Genomic DNA, 12761 nt, shown 5'->3' with positions numbered 1-12761 from the left:
GAAATGTGTGAAGGTCCTGCAAAATTGAGGATTTGTTAAAATGATGATGTGGCACATTCTCATTAGCTGGCGTGAAACACACTTCTACGCCAGCTCCGGACCTAATCAAAGCTCCCTCTTTTTCCTTGCGGTCTTGTTTCTTAATTCTTTCAAGCTAAATAGCTACACTTTGACACATGGTACTAACGCATTAAGCATGAGACATCATTTTTCAATGGCTTCCAAACTCAGTCCAGATCTAGCATAAAAAGTGGGTTTTACACCAGCCAATGAGGAGGCATCACATCATCATCTTAACAAATTCCCAATGTAATTTTTTTTTTCTTTTTGACAAGCCAATGTAAAATTATTGAAACATCATAGCAAAGAAGTAAGAAGACTAGTCAGCAAGTCCTGCAAACAGTGATGGCTTTTTTTTTTTGTGTGAAATGTGTGAAGGTCCTGCAAAATTGAGGATTTGTTAAAATGATGATGTGACACATTCTCATTAGCTGGCGTGAAACACACTTCTACGCCAGCTCCGGACCTAATCAAAGCTCCCTCTTTTTCCTTGCGGTCTTGTTTCTTAATTCTTTCAAGCTAAATAGCTACACTTTGACACATGGTACTAACGCATTAAGCATGAGACATCATTTTTCAATGGCTTCCAAACTCAGTCCAAATCTAGCATAAAAAGTGGGTTTTACACCAGCCAATAAGGAGGCATCACATCATCATCTTAACAAATTCCCAATGTGAATTTTTTTTTTCTTTTTGACAAGCCAATGTAAAATTATTGAAACATCATAGCAAAGAAGTAAGAAGACTAGTCAGCAAGTCCTGCAAACAATGATGGCTTTTTTTTTTTTTTGTGTGTGTGAAATGTGTGAAGGTCCTGCAAAATTGAGGATTTGTTAAAATGATGATGTGGCACATTCTCATTAGCTGGCGTGAAACACACTTCTACGCCAGCTCCGGACCTAATCAAAGCTCCCTCTTTTTCCTTGCGGTCTTGTTTCTTAATTCTTTCAAGCTAAATAGCTACACTTTGACACATGGTACTAACGCATTAAGCATGAGACATCATTTTTCAATGGCTTCCAAACTCAGTCCAGATCTAGCATAAAAAGTGGGTTTTACACCAGCCAATGAGGAGGCATCACATCATCATCTTAACAAATTCCCGATGTAATTTTTTTTTTCTTTTTGACAAGCCAATGTAAAATTATTGAAACATCATAGCAAAGAAGTAAGAAGACTAGTCAGCAAGCCCTGCAAACAGTGATGGCTTTTTTTTTTTTTTTTTGTGTGTGAAATGTGTGAAGGTCCTGCAAAATTGAGGATTTGTTAAAATGATGATGTGGCACATTCTCATTAGCTGGCGTGAAACACACTTCTACGCCTGCTCCGGACCTAATCAAAGCTCCCTCTTTTTCCTTGCGGTCTTGTTTCTTAATTCTTTCAAGCTAAATAGCTACGCTTTGACACATGGTACTAACGCATTAAGCATGAGACATCATTTTTCAATGGCTTCCAAACTTGTCACCCTACTCTTCCTCCTCAACTTTCTGCAACTCAAATCCTACTGTTCAAGTTCAACCCAACAATCCTGGATTAAAGCTGGTTATTATTATTCAGGTAGTGAAACTGTCATTTCTGACATAAACTCTAAGCTCTTTACTCACCTACTATGCGCTTTTGCTTACATAAACTCTTCCAACTACCACCTCTCTATCAACTCCTCCACCGAACAAAAGTTCTCTACTTTCATCAACACTGTAAAGCTCAAGAACCCATTGGTTACAACGCTTTTGTCCGTATGGGTTGGCAGAGAAGACTCTCCAATCTTCTTTTCAATGATCAACCAGTCCTCTTTTAGAAATTCTTTTATTCAGTCCTCTATTGAAACAGCAAGGTTTTATGGGTTTCATGGCATAGACCTTTTTGGGGTTCTACCAAGCAAAAGCTCAGATATGACCAATTTAGATACCCTTTTGAACGAGTGGCGAATTGCTGTGGTTTCTGAGGCAAAAAACTCTAGCAAGTCAGAGTTGCTATTGGTCATGGCTGGTTATTACTTGCCAGCTTTGGATTCAGTGAGTTACCCAATTGAGTCCATGATGAAAAACTTGGATTGGGTACATGTTACAGCATATGATTACCATGTGCCTAGAATCGACAATTTCACATACACTCATGCGGCTTTATATGACCCAATGAATGGGGCTAATACTGATAGTGGCATAAAAGAGTGGAAGAGAAGAGGATTTTTGCTTAGCAAATTGGTTTTGGGCTTGCCTTACCATGGTTATGCGTGGACGCTTTTGGACCCCAATAATAATGCAATGGGTGCACCGGCTATCGGTCCAGCTGTTACAGTCGACGGTTCCATGGGCTATAAGTTCATAAAATCGTATCTTAGAAGCTTTCCTTCTGAAGCTGCTCCAGTGTATAATGCTACCTATGTGGTGAATTTCTGCACAATTGGGCCGGCTTGGATTAACTATGACGATGTGGAGGCTGTTAAAGCTAAAGTCTCTTATGCAAAGCAGAGCGGGCTACTTGGTTTCAATGTTTTTCAAGTCGGGAATGATGATAATTGGGTGCTTTCTAGAGCAGGTAGGTTACAATGTACTACTTGGAATCCATTGGTCATTTTCTTTTTCATTTTATTTTGACATAGTCGTATACATGATTGTCAAAATTGCGATATAGATCATGTCAATTTTACGATTTCACCTCACCAAAACAATTAGGATTACACTAGAATCGTAAAAATGGTAGAATCATACGTAGGATCGTATCAGAGCCTACCAAAAACATAATTTTTTTTTTTTTTTTTTTTTTATGGGATAAATTTTTTGTTTTGATGGTATGGCTTTTTATTTTTATTTTTATAAAATCATGTTAACTTGTAATCAAAATGAAGGAAAGCTTCATCATTTCTAAATGAAGGAAATGAAGGAAAGCTTGTAATCATTTTTATTTTTTCTAGTTCACTTGTAATCAAAATGAAGGAAAACTTCATCATTTCTAAATAAAGAATTTGATGTTAGCTTTGCTACCTTTTAAGCTATAATGTTGTTAAATTTGTTTGATCAATATACTAATTTGTGTTATAATATTACTAAAATGTTTTTTATATATAATTTTATCAATTATGCTTGTATTTGTATATTGATTGATTAATTTTTTTGAGCATGCTCTTTAATTGTTGTTGAGTGATATAACTTGAATAATTGAATGTAAAATTGTATCCTGATGTCTTTTAACTCTAGTATACAAATATATAATGTCTATATAAATGATGAAATGGATGATGATGATTAGGAATTTAGGATGGTAGTTATAGGAACCTTAGAATGAGAATAATTAAACGTTCACTTCACCTTAATATTCATCTTGCATTTGGATTTCATATTGTAGTTAGCTAGTTTCCATTTGCTAACATATTTTGGATTTCAAACTTGGAACTTAGAACTTGGAAAATATTTTCCATATGTTTTGATAAATATTTTGGTATTTGGTTGCTAATTAAACATTTATTGAACTTTTTAGATATATTGAGTCAAAACTTAAATATATTTGTTTTGTTAGTATAGACTTAATGTATGACATGCAAATTACATAATATGATGCAACTTTTATTTTTTATTTTTTATTTTTTATTTCTTTATGAATGAATTTATAATTTACGTGATTATTCAATATACAAAGTTATTATCAATATGTTTTTTGCTTTAAATTTGAAAATATGTAGGATTTTACAATTCACGATCTGATCCTACGATTTACAATGCCACCTACTTTCAATGATCCTACTTAGGATCCCAATTTTGACAACCTTGGTCATATATATGATATTGGTGTTGGAAAAAACTACCTAATGGTAAGCAAAGTCTCATCTTATCCGACCAGTATTATCAAGCATGTGTGAATTTACCAACACATTAGCTAATAGAAATTAGTCAAGCGTTCAAGGCATATCCCAGTGATTCCAACATAGTGGCTAAGAGTCTTGCAGCTTAGTTGGCACTTGCGGGTGTTTTCAATAGACGTCTAAAATTTAAATTCTCATCTCCCATTGCCCCCATTGTAACTATTTAATTATCCAACCAAAAAAAAAAACATCTATTATGGTATCTGGGCATTAAGGTTCAAGCTCTACCAGACTCACCCTAGTTACCTAGCCAAAAAAAAGGGTTAGCCCCAACACATAGTAAGGCTAAACTAGTAAGATATGTAATACGAAATTTAGGAGGCAAATCATCGAACATATTGTGAATGGCCTTCTGTGTTTGATGGTTTGTCTCTTACATTCCATATTACATATCTTGCTAGCTTAGTCTCGGTATTTGTTGTGGTTAGCTTTCATTACCTTTGTATTGGTAAATTCACTCTTGATTAGCAAAATTTTGGTTGAGACTTTGCTCTCACCATAAAGTGGGTAGTTTTTCCCAACAATTGGAGACAGACTCAGGTTTCGGTTGTGACCCCAACTAACTGCTTGCTAAAAGGGAACAGGGGTTGAATATCATAATCATTTTTGTTAAATAAAACAGAGTTCATGCTTTGGCTTTGATGTCTCATTGAGCTTGTACTTGCCACATGAAGAGAGTGATACATCAGAAATATAGTTAATGGTGGTTGAATTAGAATTAATTCCAAATATAAAATTACATTTAAGGCCATAAGAACTTTATCATTACATTTTTGCCAAAAGGCCTGGTTCTGAATTTGATGACAAATTATTTATTATTCTATATCGTTATATTCTTGCGGCCTGCCCATTTGCACATATTAGGCATCCTCTTTTGACATTCTAATCAACATAATTGAACTACCTTTGTAGCTCAAGGGGAAGACGAAGATCAACATAATAAGAGTCATACATTGTTAATAGCTCTGCCTACAACTGTTGCAGTCGTGCTTCTGCTGGGCACCATGATATGTTACTTACGGAGCAGAGTCATCAAGTCAAGAGGTAATTTTTCCAAATCTGAGTCTGAGACCACCTCATGATGAAGTTCACGACATCCATTTATAAGATGGAGATGCTAAACATTTTTCTCTCGCCTTTTCTTTTTGGTTACAGGCTGTATAGATAGTGTCAAAAGATTATTATATAAAGTCCGAATTAAAATATTAGCTGCTGAAGATCTTAATGGCAATGCTTCTAATCTGCAAGTATTCAGTTATTCTGACATTAATGCAGCTACCAATAACTTTTCAAGTGAGAATAAGCTTGGCGAAGGTGGATACGGACCTGTTTACAAGGTATTATTTGGCAATCCATCCATTGTTTAATGCTTTATGTGGATATTGATTTTGAGATACAGAGTCCAAATACTATTTAACCAAAAAAAAAAAAAAAAACCTGTCCATCAATGTCAGATCATGGAAACTAGGGAGATCAGGATAAGTTGGGTGAGTAATCACTTCGTTTTATTTACATCGCATTAGAAGGTTTCGGTCTTCTATTTGCTTATTAAAATTCTCCAACCACAAAGTGCATAACTTTTTGCATGCTTAACTCTGTATAAAAGGCATGCTTGACACTTTATAGAGTTCCCTTTTAAAATATCATGTAACATTGCCAAGAACCTTGTAGCTCAATTGGTTGGCATCTCCTAGTGTTTCCAATGGAGACATCTAGGGTTAAAATCCCTCTCCCATCAAAATTATCATGTAATATTAACTTGAAGACATAAGCAACCATTTTTTCTTTTTTCTTTTTTTGCTGAATACATAAGCAACCCTTCTGCAAGAGACTGCTACTGATAATCTCCAACTCTTTATGAGGATTCTTATGCTGTTAACATTGTCTTCTGAACAATTTTTGTGTTAGTTTAAGACCTCATACCAAATAGCCAATTTGTTTGTCTTACCCTTCCTTTTAGCTATCTTCTTTTCTCTGAACAGCAGCACCATGAAACAGCTGCACCATGAAAGGGACTAGACATTTGCACGTGTATCTGTTTGTGCACATTATATTTCAACTGATAGTTATATCAGATAATATTATTGGGGTAAATAATGATCAGAATTGTGTATGGCTCAAATGTCTATCTTTGGCATATAATACTAACGATGAGTGTTGGTTTCGTAGGGCAATTTATGGAATGGCCAGGAGATAGCAGTAAAGAGACTTTCAAGAACTTCAAACCAAGGCCTTGAAGAGTTCAAAAATGAGGTTACACTTACAGCAAGACTGCAACATGTAAATCTTGTTAGAGTTTTGGGATATTGCACTGAGAGAGAAGAAAATATGTTGATCTATGAATATATGCCAAACAGAAGCTTGGATCTCTACCTCTTTGGTCAGCAAATTAATTTTCATGCTTCCCATCATAGTTTCTGCATACATATGCTGAGTAACTTGTAATTTTTTACTCAAAAGCTTAAATGGGTCTAACCATTTCCACAACAAAGCCTCAAGAGGATGGCACTCACTTAAGCTTCAAAGAACCAAAGCTAGACAATTAAGTTCAAAGAGGTGTCATTATTTGTGAATTTCATTTCCCCACACTTTTTAATAACTAATAAAGTACTAATTTGACTTGCTGCAGATCCACCTAGATGCTCTCTTTTAGATTGGAGGAAACGTGTAGACATTATTGAAGGTGTTACTCAGGGGCTTCTATATCTCCAAGAATACTCAAATTTTATTATAATTCATCGAGATCTAAAGGCTAGTAACATTTTATTGGACAATGAGATGAAACCTAAGATATCTGATTTTGGGATGGCTAGAATTTTCAGAAAGGATGAACATGAAGCAAACACAGGTCGGATTGTTGGAACATAATAAGTAAAATGCTTGTTAACGAAATATACAACTGTTATTTATTTTTATTTTTTGAATACTCATCGTTTTCATTATGACATGCTTTGCAGTGGTTATGTTCCTCCGGAATATGTAAAAAAAGGAATATACTCCATGAAATACGACGTTTATAGTTTTGGAGTTCTACTTTTGCAAATCATAAGTGGCAAGAGAAATACACGTTATTATGGGACACATGATAATTTGAACCTTTTAGACTATGTAAGTGAATTACTTGCTAATACTTTCTATAATTCTAGCATATTGTGATTTAGATTATTGTAATTTGAAGTTTTGTATTTGAGCTATAAATATGGTAATTATTGCAGGCATATAAGCTGTGGAAAGAGGGCAAAGGGTTCGAGTTTATTGATCCAGCACTGGATGATTCTTGTTCTTGTTATAAACTCCTAAGATGCATGCAAGTGGCCCTCTTATGTGTCCAGGAAAACCCTATTGATAGACCATCCATGTTAGAGGTTTCTTCAATGCTCAAGAATGAAACTGGAGCCATCAACAATCCTAAAAAGCCTGCCTTTTCGGTTCAAAGAGATGAAAATGAGGAAGAAAAATGTATATTGCAGGAAAAGATGTGTTCAGTAGATGATGCAACAATTTCTCAAGTAGTACCCCGATGACTGTTGATGACTGTGGAAATATTTAAAGTATGAAAGAAAATGTATAGCTTTGATTATTCTTACTTCATGTTAATATTTGTGCTAAGGAAGCCTTATCATAAATTCATACACCTTTACTGCCTTCATTTTCCTTTGGCCAAATAAAGATAATCCTTCCATCCAAGTTGCCTCGAGTGATTCCCATGTTAAAAGGGCAAATGAGTCTCCCATATTGCCCAATGAACTTATTGTTCATCTCAACTCCATGACACTTTCGATGTTGTAAAGTTATCCTAATTTTGCAGCAGCATTTTTATTTAATGATAAATTCACAATCTCCTAAATAGTTTAAGTTTTTGGAACATTCAGTAAATTATCATGTATCATGTGGTCCTCAGTTCCTCCCATTTAAAAAAATAAAAATCTAATATTGGGCCCCAGTTATGAATGATGAGTTAAGAATCTTTAGACCCGCACACATAAGGGGATTGTTAGGATATTTGTTAAACAATTAAATTCATCTTTTCTAACCTGTAAAACTTTGGGGCTAATTGGTAATTTACTATATTTTATTTTATTTTTATTAACAACGAAAAGAATATCCAATAGCCAACAAAAGAAATATGTTCACGTACCCTTATCCGTACCCATATCCATATGGTTAGGGGCATATAACTATACGTTGCTGCCATCAAGGTCAAACGTTGGGAGGATGATAATGGTAGAGTTGAGCAAAAAAGAACAAAAGAAATGTGTTCTGTTATTCAAGATTTTACTACCCCTACTATTGCCGCTTCTTTAGTGTCTTGAAACATGGCACCATCAGTGTTAATTATATATATGCCTTCTATTGGTGGAGTTCATAGGTATTTTGGCTCACTTGCTTTATGTGTTCTTGATATTTCTTTAGATATTCCTCTGCTCCCATGGCTATTTCTTGCGATTCTCTGCACTTGCCGTCTAGCCCTCAAATCTGCATGAATTTCTGGCAAACTCATAACGCATGCATGCAATTTTGTTTCCATCTCTTTGCTACATCTTTCACACGTCATCATTTGTGATCTTTTATACAATTGGCTTTTGTAGGCAGGACTTCCTTACATGCTTGCCACGTCCACAATTATATTTTATTAGCTGCATTCAGATTCCACAACTTCTTCCACAAAGCCTTTTTTGATAGAAGATACTAACTAGCTATCTTTCCACATGGCATCCAAGAATAGCACCCCCTCTTCTTCATCTTGATCCTTTCCTATCAATTGCACCATTGTAATGCTCACCTTGGATTAAATCTGGTTACTGGTTTGCTGGCAGTGAGTCCCCGATTCCTCGTAGAAATTCTGCTTTGTTCAAACACCTTATATGTGCCTGCTTTTGCTAATGTCAGCTCCACCACTTTCCGTTCCCTCAGAACAGGAACAATACTTTTCTCGCTTCGCAAACATTGTCAAACGTATTTGGTTGTTGCACTTCTATCCATCTGGAATGTACAAGCTGCAACTGCTAAATAGATGTTGGGTGAAAAAGTTGACACTACAGTATTGTCTTCAATGCTTAGCCAATCTTCTTACAGAAAGTCTTTCATTGAATCCTCAATAAAAGAATGCAGCAAGGCAATATGGATTTCAAGGTATAGATTTGTTCTGGCTTTGGCCTAACACGAACTTGGACATGACCAACATGGGAATCCTGTTGGAAGAGTGGCAAGCTGCTGTGAATTCTGAGTCAACAAAGTCAGGCAAGTCAAAATTGATATTAAAGATGGCTCTTCATTACTTGCCAAGTTTTGAATTTAAGAGTTACCCAATTGACTCATGCTCATGCTGTTTTATATGATTCATCAAGCCTTGTGAACAGTGATGATGGTATAAGATTATGTTGGCTAAAGGATTTCCAGCTAACAAGGTTACAAGCTGGTTTTTGGTTTATCTTACCATGGATACGCTTGGATATTTGTGAATCCCAAAAGTTCCAATGAGTTACAAGTACATCAAGTTTCATATTCGAAGTTATAATGCTAAAACAATATTCAATGTTAAATGTTGTGAATTACTGCATTACAGGATCGATTTGGATTAATTTCAATGATGTGGAGACTATCAGAACTAAGATTTCTTATGACAAGCAGAAGAAGCTGCACGGTTGCAATATGTTTCAGGTCATCAATAATGATAATTAGGTGCTATCTCGGGCAGTTACCACTTGAAATTTACATGGTTTATGCCCATATCTGTCCTTCTCATACAAGACTCCATGAATTCACATTTCAAATCCTTCTACAACTTTCTTCTGTGAATCTATTTATTTAGAAATGAAAGAAAACTAAAGGGAAAACTGCTATGCAAGTGCACACCAAATGCTACTCCTCATCATAACGTTTTTATTTTTTTTTTTTGGGTTGCAAAAGAGAAGTGAAAGGGGACTAAGCCCCACGGGAACAAACCCACTCATCATGTTTTTTTTTTTCCTTCAAGTTCACCAACTTTTTTTTTTTTTTTTTTTTTTTTTTTTTTTTTTTTTTTTTTTTTTTTTTTTAAGATCTCTATATGTTTACTTTCTACTTGTAATGTAAGTTTACACTGTATACACACAAAAAATAGCAAATATTATATACATTTGCAAAAAAAAATTGTACAAATTTTGCAAATGTGTACAACATTTACCAGTTTTTATGTGTTTACAATATAAATTTACATTGTAAGTGTGTGTGTGTGTATATATATATATATATATATATATAAAGAGTGAATGAGAAAAGTTACAGTAATTTCGTTACAGTAGTTATGGTTTGTTTAACTTTCTGGCCCTTTTTTATTTGTGTGAATGCATAAAGTTGTAGTATATTTGCTATATTATTTTTGGTTTGTCCACAATAATTTTCACAATACTTTCATAACAAATCAAATATGGTAAATTGTTATTGGTTTTAATTTAAACTTACCAATGAAATCACTTTTTTGCTCACCAATAACAACTTGTAGTAACCTACTACTTATAATTTGTTGTGAAAATGTCATGGACGTAACATTTTTTTGTGTGAAAAATATTAAGACATCTTGATGTTGTCACAATATTTTCAAAACTGCTGAGTTGTCAATTTTTTACAAGTTAAAATAAAATATAACAAAATTATAAAGATATTGTGAAAATGTTGCGTCATTTTGTTGTGTTTTTAGAAATTTTTTGTTGGTTTAATCAACTTTGTTAAGCCAAAATTTATTATTCCACATACAATTTTTTTGGGTTGACTCTTTGTATATTTTTTTCTTTACACACTATTTTAAGTAAAAACACATAGTTTTGCAGACAAAAACAAAAACAAAAACTTAGGAAAAAAACATTTTTATCCTTTATGTTTGGGGTTGTTTACAATTCTTCCTTAAACTTTAAAATCATGCAATTTTTCCTTTAATATTTTGGAAAAGAGCAAATATGTCATATTGTTATTCTCTTAGTTAAACCCTAATGAAAGCTTATGATTCTTAAAATATTTTATTGTGTAATGTCTAAATTACTCTGGCTAAATTTTAACATCCTAAAAATTTTCTTTATGTATTTTGAGTTTAAAATGATAAAAATTCTTAGAAAGTTAGAATGATGATATTCGATGACACAAGCCTTTTGTTATCTTTTTATTTTTTATTTTTTATTATTTTAAATTTTTTAGCAAAACTCAGTTGTTTATTGTTGGAAGATAATAATATTCGTTATCATTCTTAGAAGTTTTTAGAGAATAGATATATTGTCTTTAGCAAGTAGGTACTAAAAAACTATCATAGTTAAATAAATATTTATATATTAAATAGCTACTCTAACTTTGTGATTAATCAAAATTCTTAAACAAATGATTAACTTTTTTCGACATAATTATCAAAATTCTTAAAATTAATGTCTCTTTTGATTAATATAAATCTCTATATACTTTAAAAATCAAATTATTCATATCTTTGTTTTATAATACAAATAAAATTTATAATTGACTTTAATTACTACAGTATTTTTTTTTCACGACAAGTATGTGCAAGCCCTAAGTAGTAGTATTAAAAATGTGTACCGGTTAAGACAAAAATTGGTGAGAAACTATTAGATGTGGTACGGTCGTACAACATACTCCAATGAGCTCCTTTTGTGTTCTGTGGTGGTTGTTCTGAATGAAGAAGATAATTCTAACCTAGGCTTGGTCAACCAATAAGTGTAAGACTAATAAGAGAACTTTTTTCACAATTTCTTATATAATTTCTTCTATAATTAATTTGTCAAAGTTGTATAGTCAGTAATGGGCAATTTTTTCACTTGGTGTATAATTTTTTTCTATAATTCACAGTTGACCATTTTAACAATTTAAAAAAAAAAAAAAAACAGTTGTATCCTAATTATTTAACGAAAAAGTTCACATTTTTTTTTTTTTTTTTACAATAAGTCTTGTTTAGAGATATAATTTTTATTATATCTTTTTTAAAAATTTGTTGAAATGGTCTACTATAATTGATAAGAGCATCTCCAACAGATTAGACAAATTTTTGTACTGTTTGGAAAATGAACAGTGACTTTTATCTTTTAGCTACTCACTTTTTCAAATACACTTTCCAATAGATTCTCTATCTCATTTAAATATTATTTTTTCATTCATTATTTATTCTTTTTTTAATAACTACACATCTTCTAACATTTTTTTATTCAATACCTAATTATTATAATAAAAAAAATATTTGAAGAATGAACAGTAGTCCATCTGACTTGATAAGCTATTGTTCATGAGCCAAAAAAAATTCAAAATATAGAGAGTCCATTGGAGAATGAACAGTAGCTTATTTTACAGGTTTACTCTCTAAAGTAGAGAGCATTTTGTGTTTAGCTCTCCTGTCGGAGATGCTCTAAGTAGCATATAATCACTTTTATTTTATATAGATCTATCACTTTTTTCCGTTACAATGATTAATCACTTTAGCAAATGATATCTAAGTTTGTAGCAAAAATTATGTTCTGAAATGGTATGCCGTTAATGAGAGATAACAAAGGGATATAATATAAGATTATAAGGGTCTGTTTGGATACCTTTTTTTTTTTGTTGAAATTGAAATTTTATTATTGAAAGTACAGTAGATAAATGTAAAGGTTAGTTGAAATAGTATAGTAAGATTTATAAATAATACCAAAATGTACAATGAAATAATGGAGTTATGAATAGTAGTAAAAATAAACTAAATAATAAAATAAATTTCAATTCAAACGGAGGTAAGTTATGAGTCAATATCATAATCAGCAACATCTTCCTACTTCTGCTTGTGATATTTGTCAAGAAAAATATCACGCTCATAATAATCAATAACATCTTACGT

The 12761-nt window shown here is 32.8% G+C and overlaps 2 protein-coding genes across 2 annotated transcripts; both read left to right on the top strand.

Annotated features, from left to right (window-relative positions):
* Window positions 1–1505: 1505 nt before the first annotated feature.
* Window positions 1506–6787, top strand: LOC126704745 (class V chitinase-like). The gene is made up of 5 exons (XM_050403761.1): window positions 1506–2598; window positions 4832–4963; window positions 5075–5256; window positions 6089–6299; window positions 6549–6787. Exons 1-5 carry the CDS (start codon window positions 1506–1508, stop codon window positions 6785–6787), a joined length of 1857 nt encoding a protein of 618 aa, XP_050259718.1.
* Window positions 6788–6865: 78 nt separating this feature from the next.
* LOC126704739 (receptor-like serine/threonine-protein kinase SD1-6) lies at window positions 6866–7606 on the top strand. The gene is made up of 2 exons (XM_050403757.1): window positions 6866–7027; window positions 7135–7606. The coding sequence occupies exons 1-2, from the start codon at window positions 6866–6868 to the stop codon at window positions 7441–7443; spliced, it is 471 nt and encodes a 156-aa protein (XP_050259714.1). The 3' UTR covers window positions 7444–7606.
* Window positions 7607–12761: the final 5155 nt, after the last annotated feature.

This window comes from Quercus robur, chromosome 2 (genome assembly GCF_932294415.1).
Source record: "Quercus robur chromosome 2, dhQueRobu3.1, whole genome shotgun sequence".
Classification (NCBI taxonomy): Eukaryota; Viridiplantae; Streptophyta; class Magnoliopsida; order Fagales; family Fagaceae; genus Quercus; species Quercus robur.
This window is presented reverse-complemented; position numbering and strand designations above follow the sequence as displayed.

Bases quoted from the DNA above. Each gene is read 5' to 3' on its own strand.
- LOC126704745 (XM_050403761.1), top strand. From the start codon at position 1,506: ATGGCTTCCAAACTTGTCACCCTACTCTTCCTCCTCAACTTTCTGCAA. The intron at 2,599-4,831 runs GTAGGTTACAAT...CTACCTTTGTAG, and splicing joins TTGGGTGCTTTCTAGAGCAG to CTCAAGGGGAAGACGAAGAT. The intron at 4,964-5,074 runs GTAATTTTTCCA...TTTTGGTTACAG, and splicing joins CAGAGTCATCAAGTCAAGAG to GCTGTATAGATAGTGTCAAA.
- LOC126704739 (XM_050403757.1), top strand. From the start codon at position 6,866: ATGCTTTGCAGTGGTTATGTTCCTCCGGAATATGTAAAAAAAGGAATA. The intron at 7,028-7,134 runs GTAAGTGAATTA...TAATTATTGCAG, and splicing joins ATTTGAACCTTTTAGACTAT to GCATATAAGCTGTGGAAAGA.